Source organism: Astatotilapia calliptera, chromosome 7 (assembly GCF_900246225.1).
Source record: "Astatotilapia calliptera chromosome 7, fAstCal1.2, whole genome shotgun sequence".
Classification (NCBI taxonomy): Eukaryota; Metazoa; Chordata; class Actinopteri; order Cichliformes; family Cichlidae; genus Astatotilapia; species Astatotilapia calliptera.
Window position 1 is genome coordinate 1,999,806 of NC_039308.1, and position 13,912 is coordinate 2,013,717.

The 13,912-nt window shown below is 38.7% G+C and overlaps 1 protein-coding gene across 1 annotated transcript; it reads right to left on the reverse strand.

The window, feature by feature from the left end:
• Positions 1-2,873: 2,873 nt before the first annotated feature.
• On the reverse strand, positions 2,874-5,096 carry LOC113027357 (uncharacterized). The gene is made up of 4 exons (XM_026176975.1): positions 4,976-5,096; positions 3,877-3,991; positions 3,531-3,794; positions 2,874-3,184 (listed from the first exon to the last, which is right to left on the reverse strand). The coding sequence occupies exons 1-4, from the start codon at positions 5,014-5,016 to the stop codon at positions 2,957-2,959; spliced, it is 648 nt and encodes a 215-aa protein (XP_026032760.1). The 5' UTR covers positions 5,017-5,096; the 3' UTR covers positions 2,874-2,956.
• Positions 5,097-13,912: the final 8,816 nt, after the last annotated feature.

Genomic DNA, 13,912 nt, shown 5'->3' on the forward strand with positions numbered 1-13,912 from the left:
TTCCTCAAAAAAGTAATCCCATTACTTTACTGATTACTTATTTTCAAAAGTAATTAATTACTTAGTTACTTTTTAAAAACACGATTTACAACCTGAATAGGTAATGAAGTGATAGATCTTTCAGCCCAATTCTACTTTTTCTGCATAATCCATCATACAAAATGTAATCAAATGGAAAAGTCTCTTTTTAAAACTTGTTTTATTAGTTTTAATCTTTTAACTTTATGCATCAAGCAAAAATTTAATTATATGCAACATTCTCTGCACGCTCATACTCTCTGCCGCACTCGACGTATGATCCATTGTTGATCTGCACACAGCTGTTGTCACGAACGTCGCACTCGCTTACGTCACTGTCATGAGACATTCTCGCAAAAAAACGACGGTTTTAGTAACGCAGCGTTCCTACGGAAAAGTAACGGTAATGTAATTACCGATTTTGTAATAGTAATCCCTTACTTTACTCGTTACTTGAAAAAAGTAATCAGATTACAGTAACGCGTTGCCCATCTCTGCTCTAAACAGAGCGTCCAGGCCAAATCCCCGCCCCTCACTCACCCCGCCTCCAATGTTATTTTAAGGATGTTGAATTGTACATAAAATCAATATCAGACTCCACCAGCAAAAAGTCTCTCAAAACACAACATATATGTGAAGTTTTTGTGAATCGTTTTTTTTTACCCCTGGTTATTTGTATTCATGTTCTATTCTCTTGTATACTTCATCTGTGTGTGTGTTGTAAACTCATTGTTTGTTTAACAAAGTTCTTGTTTTAAAAAAATTGTATCCTGTATCGCAATATTTTGGAATAAAAGGTTTATAGGATGTACTTAAAATAAATAAGAACAATCGACTTTGCCAGCAAAATCTAAATTGTGTTTTTGTTACTATTGATGCTGCTGAGAAATAAACATGGTTCCAATTAAATGTTTGTTGACCCTCTGGGTTTGTTCAAAAATCCCTTCAGCTTGTTCGTGGACAAAAGTGTCAGATTAGGTCTATTTTTTATTAGTTTTATGGGTTTTTTGATACTTTTTCTGCATAAAGTTCTTTTTTCACAAATATAAAATAGTCATTACGTTTTACATTTTTAACCCTTAAAACAACATTTTTTTGGTACAATATGCTTGTTGGAAGAAAACCTCAAAACTCACCATTTCATATATTAGCAGTGTTACTTGTGTTATTAATAGTAGAGTCTGGGACATGTAATTGATTACCATCAACATTGATTATTATGAGAGCAAAAAAGACAAAACTCCCTCTCAGCTTGTTCATGACCACAAATGGCCACCTTTTGTTTACGTTCACAAAATGCTACAAGATTAATATTTATTAAAACATTTTTCTACTTTGACCGAGTTGACTCTTTACATTAGCACCAGTCCTTGCCATCAAAACTTTATCCAAATCCATTTTTTACCCTTTAAATGCCTGTTAGATTATATATTACCAGTAACTTTTCAGATAAAAAAGGTAATAAAGTTCAAATTCTTTCACCATATCATTGATGAAACTAACTTCTTTTCATCTCAGCATCGGGGACAAGGCTGTTAATTGTTAAGGTCACCAGTGTGCGCCCCATTTCTTTGAGGATCACTCTTCAGTTGTAGGTTTTAGAGGACTCCTACTACTGTGAAGTGGTTTTATGGGACAAAGGCATTGTTTTCCACATCATCCAGGAGATTGTAGAAAAGAGCAGTGATGCCCTTCTTGCCTTCTTGCCAGAAAATAAGTGATCTGGAAGCTGTTAGGCTTACTTACAGCAGCGGCCCTTTCTGCACCTGCATGAACTCCAGGACACATTTACGAACAGTGTTTGTTGCTGTTTGTGTTGCAGCTTTGATTCTTCTTGTAATTTGGTTTAAAACAACAACAACAACAACAACAAAAAAACCTACAATTTTCATGTGCTGAGTTTACAATGAAAGTAATTTTACCTAAAGTGTCAATAACAGGGAATTTAAAATTGTTATAATGGGTCAATTGGCCAAAAGTTGCCATGATAGATAATATGATGCTTAGTGTATATATTTTTTATGTATTTAAGAAGCTGAAGTTGAACACTATAAACGCTAAAAACAAAATCTAGACCGTTGGGAAGTTTAATTCCATTTGCATTAACACAGCAAAAATGGTCAAAAATAGAAAAGTGAGGTGGCTACAAATGGCCAGCATAGAGCCCAGAGGGTTAATGTGTAAAATGTATAAAAATATTATTGATTACAAGGTAATTGTCAGGGCTCTGTGTGCGGGCAGGTGGAGAATGTGGATCCAAGTGCAGAACTCAAATACTAACTTGAAACTCAAAACCACAGCTTTATTGCTGGCACCAATAAAACAGGAACCAAACATGAAACCACTAACTGGAACACACAGGCAGGATCTGAGGGTACGACGCAACAGGGAGCACAGGAAAACACAGGGCTTACATACACAGGGGAGTAATTAGGAAATGGGCAACAGGAGGGAGACACAGCTGGGAGAAAATAGGCTAACGAGACAGGAGAAAGGTAAAACTGAACACATTGACATGAGACATGAACTTTCAGAATAAAACAGGAAACTAACAGACACAGAGAACCAGACAGGACACTGAACTTGGCAGGCAGACTCACGAGCAGACACAATGGACAGACAGAGGGAACACAGGCAGGCATGAAACAAACACACTAACACATAGCAAACCTAAACAAAAGACAAGGCAGAATAAACAAGAATATAAAGAAACACACAACACCGAGTCCTCAGACTCAGGACCACGACAGTAATACATTACTGTTAATAGCAACAAGCTTTTTATTTTGAAGTATGGACATGGAAACAAGTGAACAACATTTTGAAATAATTTTAATTGGATTTTGTACACTGAAAAAAAAATAACAAGACATAAAGAAACCAAACAGCCAGTGCCTTCATCTGTCCGTTACATGTCAAACATCGCATTGACCCGTAGTCAGCACATGCTTTTAAAAAGAGCTCCATGTCCTCTGCAAACTGAAAAACAAAGAGGAAGAAGTCCCTTGTTCCAGTGTCTCCTTCCTCCGACATGTCTCTTAACCCTCTGCTGGTCCTCTTTATTTAAGGACAGATATTTTGGCATTGTTACGTGTCCACAGAAAAGTGCCTTATTTTGAACAACCTGCTGCACAGCAGGAGGCAGATCTTCAACAACTGCTGGCTCCTGTGTCGGGCAAACGGGGATATAAACTTAGCTATTCTCTGATGCAGGACAGTTATTTTAACAGTGAGTCAAGTCTCACTAACCATGTAATTACACTAGTGTTTAAAGTGAACACTGGCCTGACTGACTTCCTGGAACTTGTGCTTTTATTAGTCTGAAAATGGGCACATGTTGTGCTTCCTCTCTGTGCAAGAAGCTTAACAGAAAATGTTGATATTGTTAATGTGTCTAAACCTTGACACAACATAGTGCAGTCAAGTCAAAATATAAATTCAATATGAAACATATTTAACAACTTTCAAAAGATTCAAGACTCCATTGCTCTAAAATGAAACAGAATACTTACTACGGTATAATCAAATGGTGCATCCAGTGCCACTGTCACGACGTACAAGGTGGACTCATGCGCAGGACTCCGGGGATGATGTACACAAGAGAATTTATTACAGAACAATGTCCAATGAGTGTATAAAGACAGATACGGGGCAGTGCTATGTACAAAAGGTGAGGGGGGCAGGGCTCCGGGGAAGATCCAGGGGAACACGCTCGTCTCTCTCCACACAATCCAGACACGAATCCACTCGCACACCAGGAAAACAGTCCAGGGAATCTGTACACAAAGAGACGCTTGTTAAATGCTGAACACACACTGCATGGGAAAATACTTGCTGGGGTGCTCGACTTTCACTGACGCAATTCTCACAACGATCCAGCGAAGAACAGCCGTTGCTTCCCGTCTTAAATACCACACTGATGAGGCACAGGTGTTTCTTCCTCCGAGGGCGTGAACCCATAATGAGTTCAGCCCTGGTGAGAGAGAGAGAGAGAGAGAGAGGGGGAGACAGCTGATCAGCGACCAGCTGAACCCCCACAAAAAACACAAATTTCATTGTTTTGAAGCTTAAATTAAGTTTGTATGAATCTCAAGAAACAGAAGAGAAAAATAACAATTAGCATGAAGCTCCCACAGTCAGTTCCAAAGTCTTGGTCTGGAAAATCCTGTATTACATTGAAAATAAAGACTCATTAATAAAATCCCTTCAAAAAAGACTGGCATAATTAATGTCACCATACACTCAAACTACCTGCAAGTCAAAGCTATTTTCACTGACCACTGCCCAGGAGAGAAGTTAACAGCATCATGACGGGGGTCAAATGTTAATTGCTAATAGCACCAACTTTAAGCCTGAGGACACGACCTCGACGCAAAATGAAAAAGTACAGTCACGTGCTCACAGTTGGTCAGTGTGTTACACACAGCAGTTTCAGCTTTATTTTCAGGTTGGCATAATTTATAAACTAACATTTAATGTTAGTGTTTTATGTTAAACTAGAACATTGTGAAGAGCCTACTTATGTCTGAAACAGCTAAAGACAGCATCACTGACTTGATCAGAGTGTGAAGATGAGACAAAGAATCAAATGGTGATGCATCAGGCTGATATAGTTTATAAGCATGTGAATGCACTCTATGTGTGAACACTCGAGATCAACAGAACATGATGCACTTAACCTGGAACGCTGAACAGGTTCCTGAAAACTGGAACAAACCAAAAGTGCTTATAAACATGTGACCTCATGGCCACTCATGCCTTTGTGTTTATTGGGTCAAGAAAGAGGATTTCTCTTTTACGTGGCTTCAGTACCTAAAAGACAGTTACTCATGACTTCAAACTTTGTCATTGCGAGTGATCATAAACAGACTTTTGAACACGTGTCACAAAAGTTTGACTACATCTCAGACACAGCAAATTTCTAACAGTTTGTATGTGTCAAAAAACTAAGACTTACACGCCGCTGGAAATGTTGCAGGCTTTGCACAGGTTTCTCATCACTCCAAGCTGAAGTAATTAGGGCAAACTGTACATGGAACGACCCCAGAGCTTTATGTCACGTATTCTGGAAACTACAAAGCAATGTTACCTTTAGCTTGGTGAGTTCGTCAAACAGACGGTCTTCTGTGACACTGCTAAGCTGCTAAGAACTGAAAATGGATTCTTCACACTACCTACAGAAAACGGTATGCTTTGACTTACAGTCTAAATTACTTTAAAACACTGAATAACTGTAAATAAGTTTTTGCAATCACTCACTTGGAAAAACCCCACGGCTTATCATTTCCAGGTGAACAGAGTTCCACAAACCTTCACTGTCATGCTCAGCATCAAAGTCTTCAGGGGGGGGGGGGGGGGGGCTTTGAGGTCACTCACTATAATAAATGGACTCATTAGGAACATGCACGTAACATACTCCATGAACTATAAACACAAATGTGCATAACACTTACCTACCAAGCTGAACACCCCTTTTCTGTGTAAGTCCATGACTACCACAGGGGGGTGAAATCCACAGTTTATGCAGGTCTACATGTGATCTGTGTCAGTCACAGCCTCAAAATGGCAATAAGCATGAAATACGGTACGGATTGAGTCAATGATCCTTTACATGGTTCTGTAATATAATACAATATAATAACAATAGGGCAAAGAAGACTGTGATTAGGCACCAACACAACATTTTCATACACACAAAAGCATTTTTAAAGAAATCTTCAGGTGAATCTTCTGTGGTTTTGGTTACCTGGGGTGTTTGTACTCTTCTGTTTCATGGTTCATGTTCCTATGTTCTGTGTCCCCCAGTCTGTGTTAAGGTTGTGGGTTATGTCATTACATGTATGTGCTTCCTGTTTTACTTTGAAGATCCGTGTCTGATCTCAGTATGTTCAGTTTACTTTTCCCCTGTCTCGTCAGGTCAGATTACTCCCAGCTGTGCCCTCCTTTTGTGTCTCATTCCCTCGTTATCCTTTCTGTGTATTTAAACCTCGTGTCTGCCTCTGTTAAGTGCTGGTTTGTCTGTGTTGTTCCCCTTGGTCTCCCGGCTTATGTCCTCGTACCGCCCTGCATCTTGGTTTCTGGTTAGTTTTTTCCAGTTTAGGTTTTCTTAGTTCATGCTCACCCTCGCCGTTTCTGTTTGTATCCACCTTTTCACCTGCACCAGAGCTGCTGCATTTTGGGTCCTCCTTTCCTCCAACACCACACGGCTCGCCTCGGCAGCCGTGACAGTCTCAGCTTCACAAAGACGTAGGACTTAAATTTGAGCACAACCGTAGAATAACTGCAGATCTCAGGGAAGAGCTCGAAAATAGCAGGAAAGACAACGCAGAACTCATGAAAACTGTGGAAAATAATCGGCGCCTACTTAAAGTAGGTTCGGATCTTGCCACAGCGGCCATTGTTGTTCCTGCAGCTTGCTGGGCCATCTCAAAGCTTTTCGGATGAAGTAAATGATCCCACAGAGCGGGGATCACTCATCAACGATTGTGGTAATTGTAGATGTGGGCCAGTTACCCTTTAAAAACAGAAATGTTTTCGGGCCACAGTCCACCTTCATCCTGGCGTTGAAGGAAAAGGGAGTTTTTCCTGCTCATAGGGGATCATTTGACTGTTGGGGTTAAATTTTTGGAATTCATTTAATTGGCTTGAACTGAAAGACCTAAAAATTCAGGTGAGGGTTTTACATAGTGGAGAGCACTACATTTGTTAACTGCACTTTTTTGTATTTGTAGTTTTTGTAGTGCTTCCTACTACAAAAACTACAAATAAAAACCTAGCAGTTAGCAGCAAATCAAAAAAAAAAGAAAAAAGAAAATCCACTACTGCTCTGTGTGTTTACTTCAATGAACAATTGTATGTTTTTGTGGTAGATTATAGATTGTCCAAATATGTCAGAGTTTTTAAATTAGCACTGCATGAGATTTGCTGTGGCACAGATCAGTTCGTGTGTTGATCTGAGTCCTGTGATTTCCAGTCGTGATTTATTCCCAAGACAAAATCAAATCGTCCTCTGCTGCCGTGTTGTTGCACAATAAAAATGATGGAGGTGTCAGCCCTAGTTATTGTCTCAGATATGATGCTCATCTTATCCTATCTGATCTGTGTCTGTTGGATATGCATATCCACATAATTATGGATTATAGTGTGGATGCTGTAGGCACTATTGAGTTCCTGTTTCTCTTTCTACTTTATTTGTATTATTCAAGTTGCTTCCGTACGCTTTTTGGACTTGAACTACTAAAATTTTTGTGCGATTTTCACCATTCAAATTTCACAATATTCCGCTATTTCTGGAGATGGGTGCTATGACTTCTGGTAGTTATGACTATTATATTTCTTAAAATATTAAGCTTTTTATGCAATTTTGTCCCATTTAAATGAATGGGAAATTTTTAAAAGTTCTGCCAAAACTTGCTGGTTTTTGAAACTTAACTATTCCTCATACTTTCACGTAAAAACTCCATTCAAACTTTAAAATGTTCTCAAATTATTGGGCTATTCATGTATGATTCAGCTTTTTCATATCTTTTACTGTTTTTATGTAATTATGGTAATTTCTACCAAATAATATTTCTGCTAAATCATAGTAGCTGATTAGCTGACATGTGGATCCGAAGATCCACATTAGCCTACCTGGGGTTGAAAGTCTTGATAAATGCACGGCGTTTCGGCGGGTATACCGGCTTCCGCCAGTGTGACGCTTATTTTGAGCGATTAAAAAAATAATAGAATATAATTTTATTTTTATATTTCAATATCAAAATAATCTTCCAATTTAGAGCTACAAGTTAAAAAAGAACTAACATAAATAAAATACACTATAGCTAAATACTCCTAATTTATTTTCCCAAAACACGCGGAGCCGCACTATAAGGACTAAAGAGCCGCAGGTTGCTGTCTGTTAATGTCTGTAATATAAGTTCCGCCAGCAGAGGGCCCCGTGTCTTACGCATCAGTAGCCGACACCTCGCTAGCAGAAGAGTGGTGCCGAGCTGGTGCACCGAGTAGTTCCTGTTACTTGTTTGTCTGTTTTTACAGGTAAGCTCGGTTCCAAATAATACATATGTGATAGACAACAGAAGCAATCGAAAAGCTACAGAGCCAGTTCACGAGTTTAAGGGTTGATAACGATGAACCACCACCAGCTGTTGCTAAAAGCACCTTTGTTAGATAGCAAAGTATTTACATATAATTCTCCTGTTCATTGATCTGAGCATGCGCAGAATGATCCACAGCACTCCTTTGATCTTCTCAAACGATCATCGTGACGTCACGGTCGACATCACGTTCTCTGCCACACCCACCAAGACCTTAAATAGAGGATCTTGTTTAACAGTTTACATCAGAAAGAGCCAGTTGTTTTAGACAAAGCTACCCTTTGCATTTAAATCATTCAGAGATTTAACTTTTTGACACTTTTGAGCTTTAAACCTTTAAAGAAATGTCACAGGGAAGTGGAGATCAGTCAGACCCACTGCAGCGTACGAGAGATGAACTCAGGCATGAAAACGCACAACTCAGGGAAGGAAACGCACGACTCAGTGAAATGTGCATAGAATTCAGTCACAATGTCACACAACGCAGTCTAGAAAACACACGACTCAGTCGAGAAAACGCACAACTCCTGTTCATTGATCTGAGCATGCGCAGAATGATCCACAGCGCTCATTTTATCTTCTCAAAGGATCATCGTGACGTCACGGTCGACATCCCATTCTCTGCCACACCCACCAAGGGTTAGGGTTAAATAGAGGAGCTCCTTTAACAGTTTGGACAAAGCTAACTTTTGCATTTAAATACTTCAGAGAACGTATTTAACTTTTTTGACATTTGTTCGAGCTTTAAACCTTTAAAGGAATTGACGGAAGGGCACCACCAGGAGTGGAACCTGCGGCTTAATTTGACTCAACACGGGAAACCTCACCCGGCCCGGACACGGAAAGGATTGACAGATTGATAGCTCTTTCTCGATTCTGTGGGTGGTGGTGCATGCCCGTTCTTAGTTGGTGGAGCGATTTGTCTGGTTAATTCCGATAACGAACGAGACTCCGACATGCTAACTAGTTACTCGACCCCGTGCGGTCCGAGTCCAACTTCTTAGAGGGACAAGTGGCGTTCAGCCACACGAGATTGAGCAATAACAGGTCTGTGATGCCCTTAGATGTCCGGGGCTGCACGCGCGCCACACTGAGTGGATCAGCGTGTGTCTACCCTTCGCCGAGAGGCGTGGGTAACCCGTTGAACCCCACTCGTGATAGGGATTGGGGATTGCAATTATTTCCCATGAACGAGGAATTCCCAGTAAGCGCGGGTCATAAGCTCGCGTTGATTAAGTCCCTGCCCTTTGTACACACCGCCCGTCGCTACTACCGATTGGATGGTGTGAGGTCCTCGGATCGGCCCCTGGCGGAGCGCCGAGAAGACGATCAAACTTGACTATTTAAAGAAATGTCACAGGGAACATTGAATAATCCATCTGGAAGCAGAGATCAGTCAGACCCACTGCAGCGTACGACATTTGAAGTTCTACGTGGTGTTATTAGACAAACCGCAGACCTCGTTGAATTTAACACACAACTCGGTCAAGAAAACACACCAGTCTGTCAGGGTCCTGAGTTGGAGTGACCCAGGGTCCCCGAGCAGTTATGAACTATATTGTGTTATGTATTTGTTATTCTATGCTTCTGTTTGGTGTTCCACTTATTGTGTGTGTAGACAAGGTGTCTGTATGTGTGCGTATATGTGTGTGGATGTCAAGCACCTGCAGGCCTGATGGGTGTGGTCCCACTAGAGGATTGGCCACGCCTGAAGCCCCACACACACACCTGCTGCTGATCAGGCTCGTCGGGGAGCTATTTAAGAATCCGATTGAGCTCCCACCAACGCAGGATCATTGTGTGGGACTTCCTGTCAGTTCTCGAGCTGGTCTGTTTGTGAGTGTGAGCTTACCAGTGTAATTGAGGTTGCTAACGAGTTGGGAACACACGGGAATGTATTGTTGTGTATCAGTTTCGTCACTGTAAATAAACGCACTGTTTGCACACAAAGCTCCGCACCTGGGTCCTCATTCCCCTTCATCCCCACGGTCTGTGCTAAATACCGTATTTCTGCTAAATCATACTATTTCTGCTTAATTATAGTCTTTTTGTTAAATTATTCTATTTCTGTTACTTTATAGGATTTGTGATGAATACAGTATTTCTACAAAATCATAGTATTTTTGCTACTTTTAAATTTTTGTGCTAAGTACCCTATTTCTGCTAAAACATACTATTTCTGCTTAATTATAGTTGTTTTTGTTAAATTATTCTATTTCTGTTACTTTATAGGATTTGTGCTAAATATAGGATTTCTACTAAATTAAAGTATTTCTACCAAATCATAGTATTTCTGCTACTTTTTAATGCCTGTGTAAAATACTGTATTTCTGCTGAATAATAGTATTCCTGCTAAATCATAGCATTTCTGCTACTTTAAAATTTTTGTGCTAAATACCGTATTTCTGCTGAAACATACTATTTCTGCTTAATTATAGTGTTTTTGTTAAATTATTCTTATTCTGTTTCCTTAATAGGATTTGTGCTAAATATAGTATTTCTGCTAAATTAAAGTATTTCTACAAAATCATAGTATTCCTGCTAAATCATAGCATTTCTGCTACTTTAAAATTTTTGTGCTAAATACCGTATTTCTGCTGAAACATACTATTTCTGCTTAATTATAGTGTTTTTATTAAATTATTCTATTTCTGTTACACTTTATAGGATTTGTGCTAAATATAGTATTTCTACTTAATACAGTATTTCTGCTAAATCATGGAATTTCTGCTACTTTAAAATTTTTGTGCTAAATACCCTATTTCTGCTAAATCATACTATTTCTGCTTAATTATAGTGTTTCTGTTAAATTATACTATTTCTGTTACTTTATAGGATTTGTGCTAAATATAGTATTTCTACTAAATTAAAGTATTTCGACCAAATCATAGCATTTCTGCTACTTTTATATTTTTGTGCTTAATACCGTATTTCTGCTAAATCATACTACTTCTGCGTAATTATAGTTTCTGCCAAATCATAGCATTTCAGCTACTTTATAGGATTTTTGCTAAATATAGCATTTCTGCTAAATCATAGAATTTCTGCTATTTTTTAATTTTTGTGCTAAATACCGTATTTCTGCTAAATTATACTATTTCTGTTACTTTGTAGGATTTGTGCTAAATATAGTATTTCTGCTTAATTATAGTGTTTCTGCTAAATCATAGTATTTCTGCTACTTTAAAGGATTTGTGCTAAATACCGTATTTCTGCTAAATCATAGTATTTCAACCAAATCATAGTATTTCTGCCAAATAATAGTATTTCTGCTAAGTTATTACGTTTGTCTTAAGTCACAAAATTTTTCCTAACATTTTATGTTAACGCTCCATGTCATGACTTTGCAGACAGCCTGTGTCTCTTTCTGTGTGAGCTCTGACTGAGCAAGGGATGCAGCTGCATTGACAGGAACAACTACACAGCCTGATGAAGCAGACAGAAGCAGCAGCTCTGATTGGTGGATTCAAATTGAGCAAATCCAGGCTGTTTGACTGCCATAGATACAGCTGAAAACATAAAGCTGAAAATAGCTGAAGAAGCTGAAGTCAGTATTTGAAAAAGTTTTTGAACTTCTAATAACTTTACAGAAGCACCTCTTTGTGTGTGTGTGTTTATAATTTTGTGTTTCTGCCGGGTGTTCTTTCTTGTTTTTCTAAAGTTTGTGCCACTTTGCCTTAGTAGCGCAACAAGTAATTTTGAGTGAATTTTACCTTTGGTTAGCTTTTCCAGCTGGGAATATTGATTTTCCAATATTCCTGCTAAGTTACTTCTTTCCTACTCTATGAGGACTGGCACATTCAAATCGACATCTCAGGGCCTGCACGACTTCCCAGGAGCCAATCGTTTGTGAGGGCAGTATTGTGGAAATGACACAGTCTTCACCAGTGGGGATAGTTACAAAGCTTTCTTCGTTATGAATTAGTGATACATGTTTTTATTGAACATTTGAAGATAAAAAATTAAAAAAAACTCTTGTAGAGGACATGAAGTCAGAGATAGAAACGACAAGGAGCAGGTGCATCTAGTACAGGTAGAGCTGCTGCAAAAACCCACTGAGCCCAGCAGCCAGCGTAACAAATTCTGGATTTTTGGCTTTTAGTTAGCAGTTAGCATTAGCAGCACATGCTGCGCACTGTGACTCACAGACATGGTCCCAGGTCAGCCCTGACTTTGTGTTACACTAATCCTAAAGTAGTAATGGTATTTCTAACCACTGATATACCACAACTTTATCCTTTCAACAGCTTCTGAAAGTTAGGGGACCTAGTGTTGCAGCCCCTGGCCAGTGTTGCCAACTCCTCGGTTAGGAAAATCGCTATTGGCTTTCCTAAAAGTCTCTAGAAGTTGCTAAAAGACACCATCGCCTAATTTTTCCACGTTGTAGGTGAGAAAAAAAAAGAAGAGACATAAAGTGAGTAAAAAATGCCCTAAATGCATTTAGAAGTGACTTAGAACTACAAATTAAATTTTTTTTTAGTGATTATTGGTTTTTATTTGGGTTTTTTTTTATGTCACAATTCCATCCCTACTCCTTCATCTGTGTTGGACCGGCAAAAGTGACCCGAAATAGGCACTCTGGTGGAGTTACTTTGTGTGTGTGTGTGTTTTTAAACCTTGTGATCCACAAAACAACATAAGAGTAAAGGAAGAATTGACTGTGTTACAGTCAGTGTGGGAGCAGCGGCTTCGCTCATGCGCGGTTCATTTGCAGTTTGGACGCACAGGTGGGAAATAGTGATGGGATTTCCGGCTCTTTTTAGAGAACCGGCTTTTTCGGCTCGGCTCACTAAAAAGAGCCGGCTCTTTTGGCTCCCAACCGGCTCTTCAGGTTGTTTTGTTGCTTTAAATAATTTATTATTAACAATAATATAAAATTATGCACAAAAGGAGTTACTAATGGTAAACAAAAAAGTGGTTTTATTTATATATGTTTATATATAAATATATGTGGTGGCCCCTAGAGACAAAACACGTACAAACTCCAAAACACATTTTTAGCGTTAACTGAACTTCCAAAACAGAGCTACCTAGATCAGTTAAATTACACAATTGAAAGCATATGTGTATTGTTTGTGTATTTATACACAAGCACTCATTCAGATAATTTAAAACAAATGTTCATTTACCTGTTACTACCACACACCAAATCTGGTCGTTGGTACTTCCTGGCTTGTGTAGCCTCTAGGTAACAAAAGTTCAACACTGCGCACGAGCATCCTGGAGCACTTCTGTTGTCTTTTGTACGTGTTTTTAGTTTTTACGTGCTTCTGAGTTTTTCCTGTGTTTTGGAGTTTGTACGTGCTATGGAGTTTTTCCGTTTTTTCGAGTTTTTCCGTTTTTTGGAGTTTGTACATGCTTTGTCTCTAGGGGCCACCGTAAATATACTTTTATTTATTCACTCCACATAAAATGTAATAAATAAATCATATAATACAAAAACCAACATTTCAACTTTTAACTATTTAAATTTTCAGCTTTTTCCTTTTACAAATTTAAAGTGAAACAACACAATATAATTAAATATAAATTAAAATATGAAAACAAAAAGAACATTCACCTTCTCTGTCATATGGGCCCGCATGAATAAACTTTCTGAATCCTTTATCATCTGCAACTGAAAATAGTTGTGGATGATTAGTATTAGTGATGTGCGGATTGATCCTGAAATATATCGATATTTTTTAGTAATTTAGGGTTAATTTGTAGTTTATCATTAACAGCAACGTAGTGGAAAGAAACTATAACATTCGGATTGTCTACATTCAAAGGATCTACTTGCTCTTCCGCCTTTCATA

Coding starts and splice junctions, on each gene's coding strand:
- LOC113027357 (XM_026176975.1), bottom strand. CDS start 5,016: ATGAGAAACCTGTGCAAAGCCTGCAACATTTCCAGCGGCGT. Junction 3,992..4,975: donor TGCAACATTTCCAGCGGCGT/GTAAGTCTTAGT, acceptor CTCTCTCACCAG/GGCTGAACTCATTATGGGTT. Junction 3,185..3,530: donor CACCATTTGATTATACCGTA/GTAAGTATTCTG, acceptor TGCCCGACACAG/GAGCCAGCAGTTGTTGAAGA.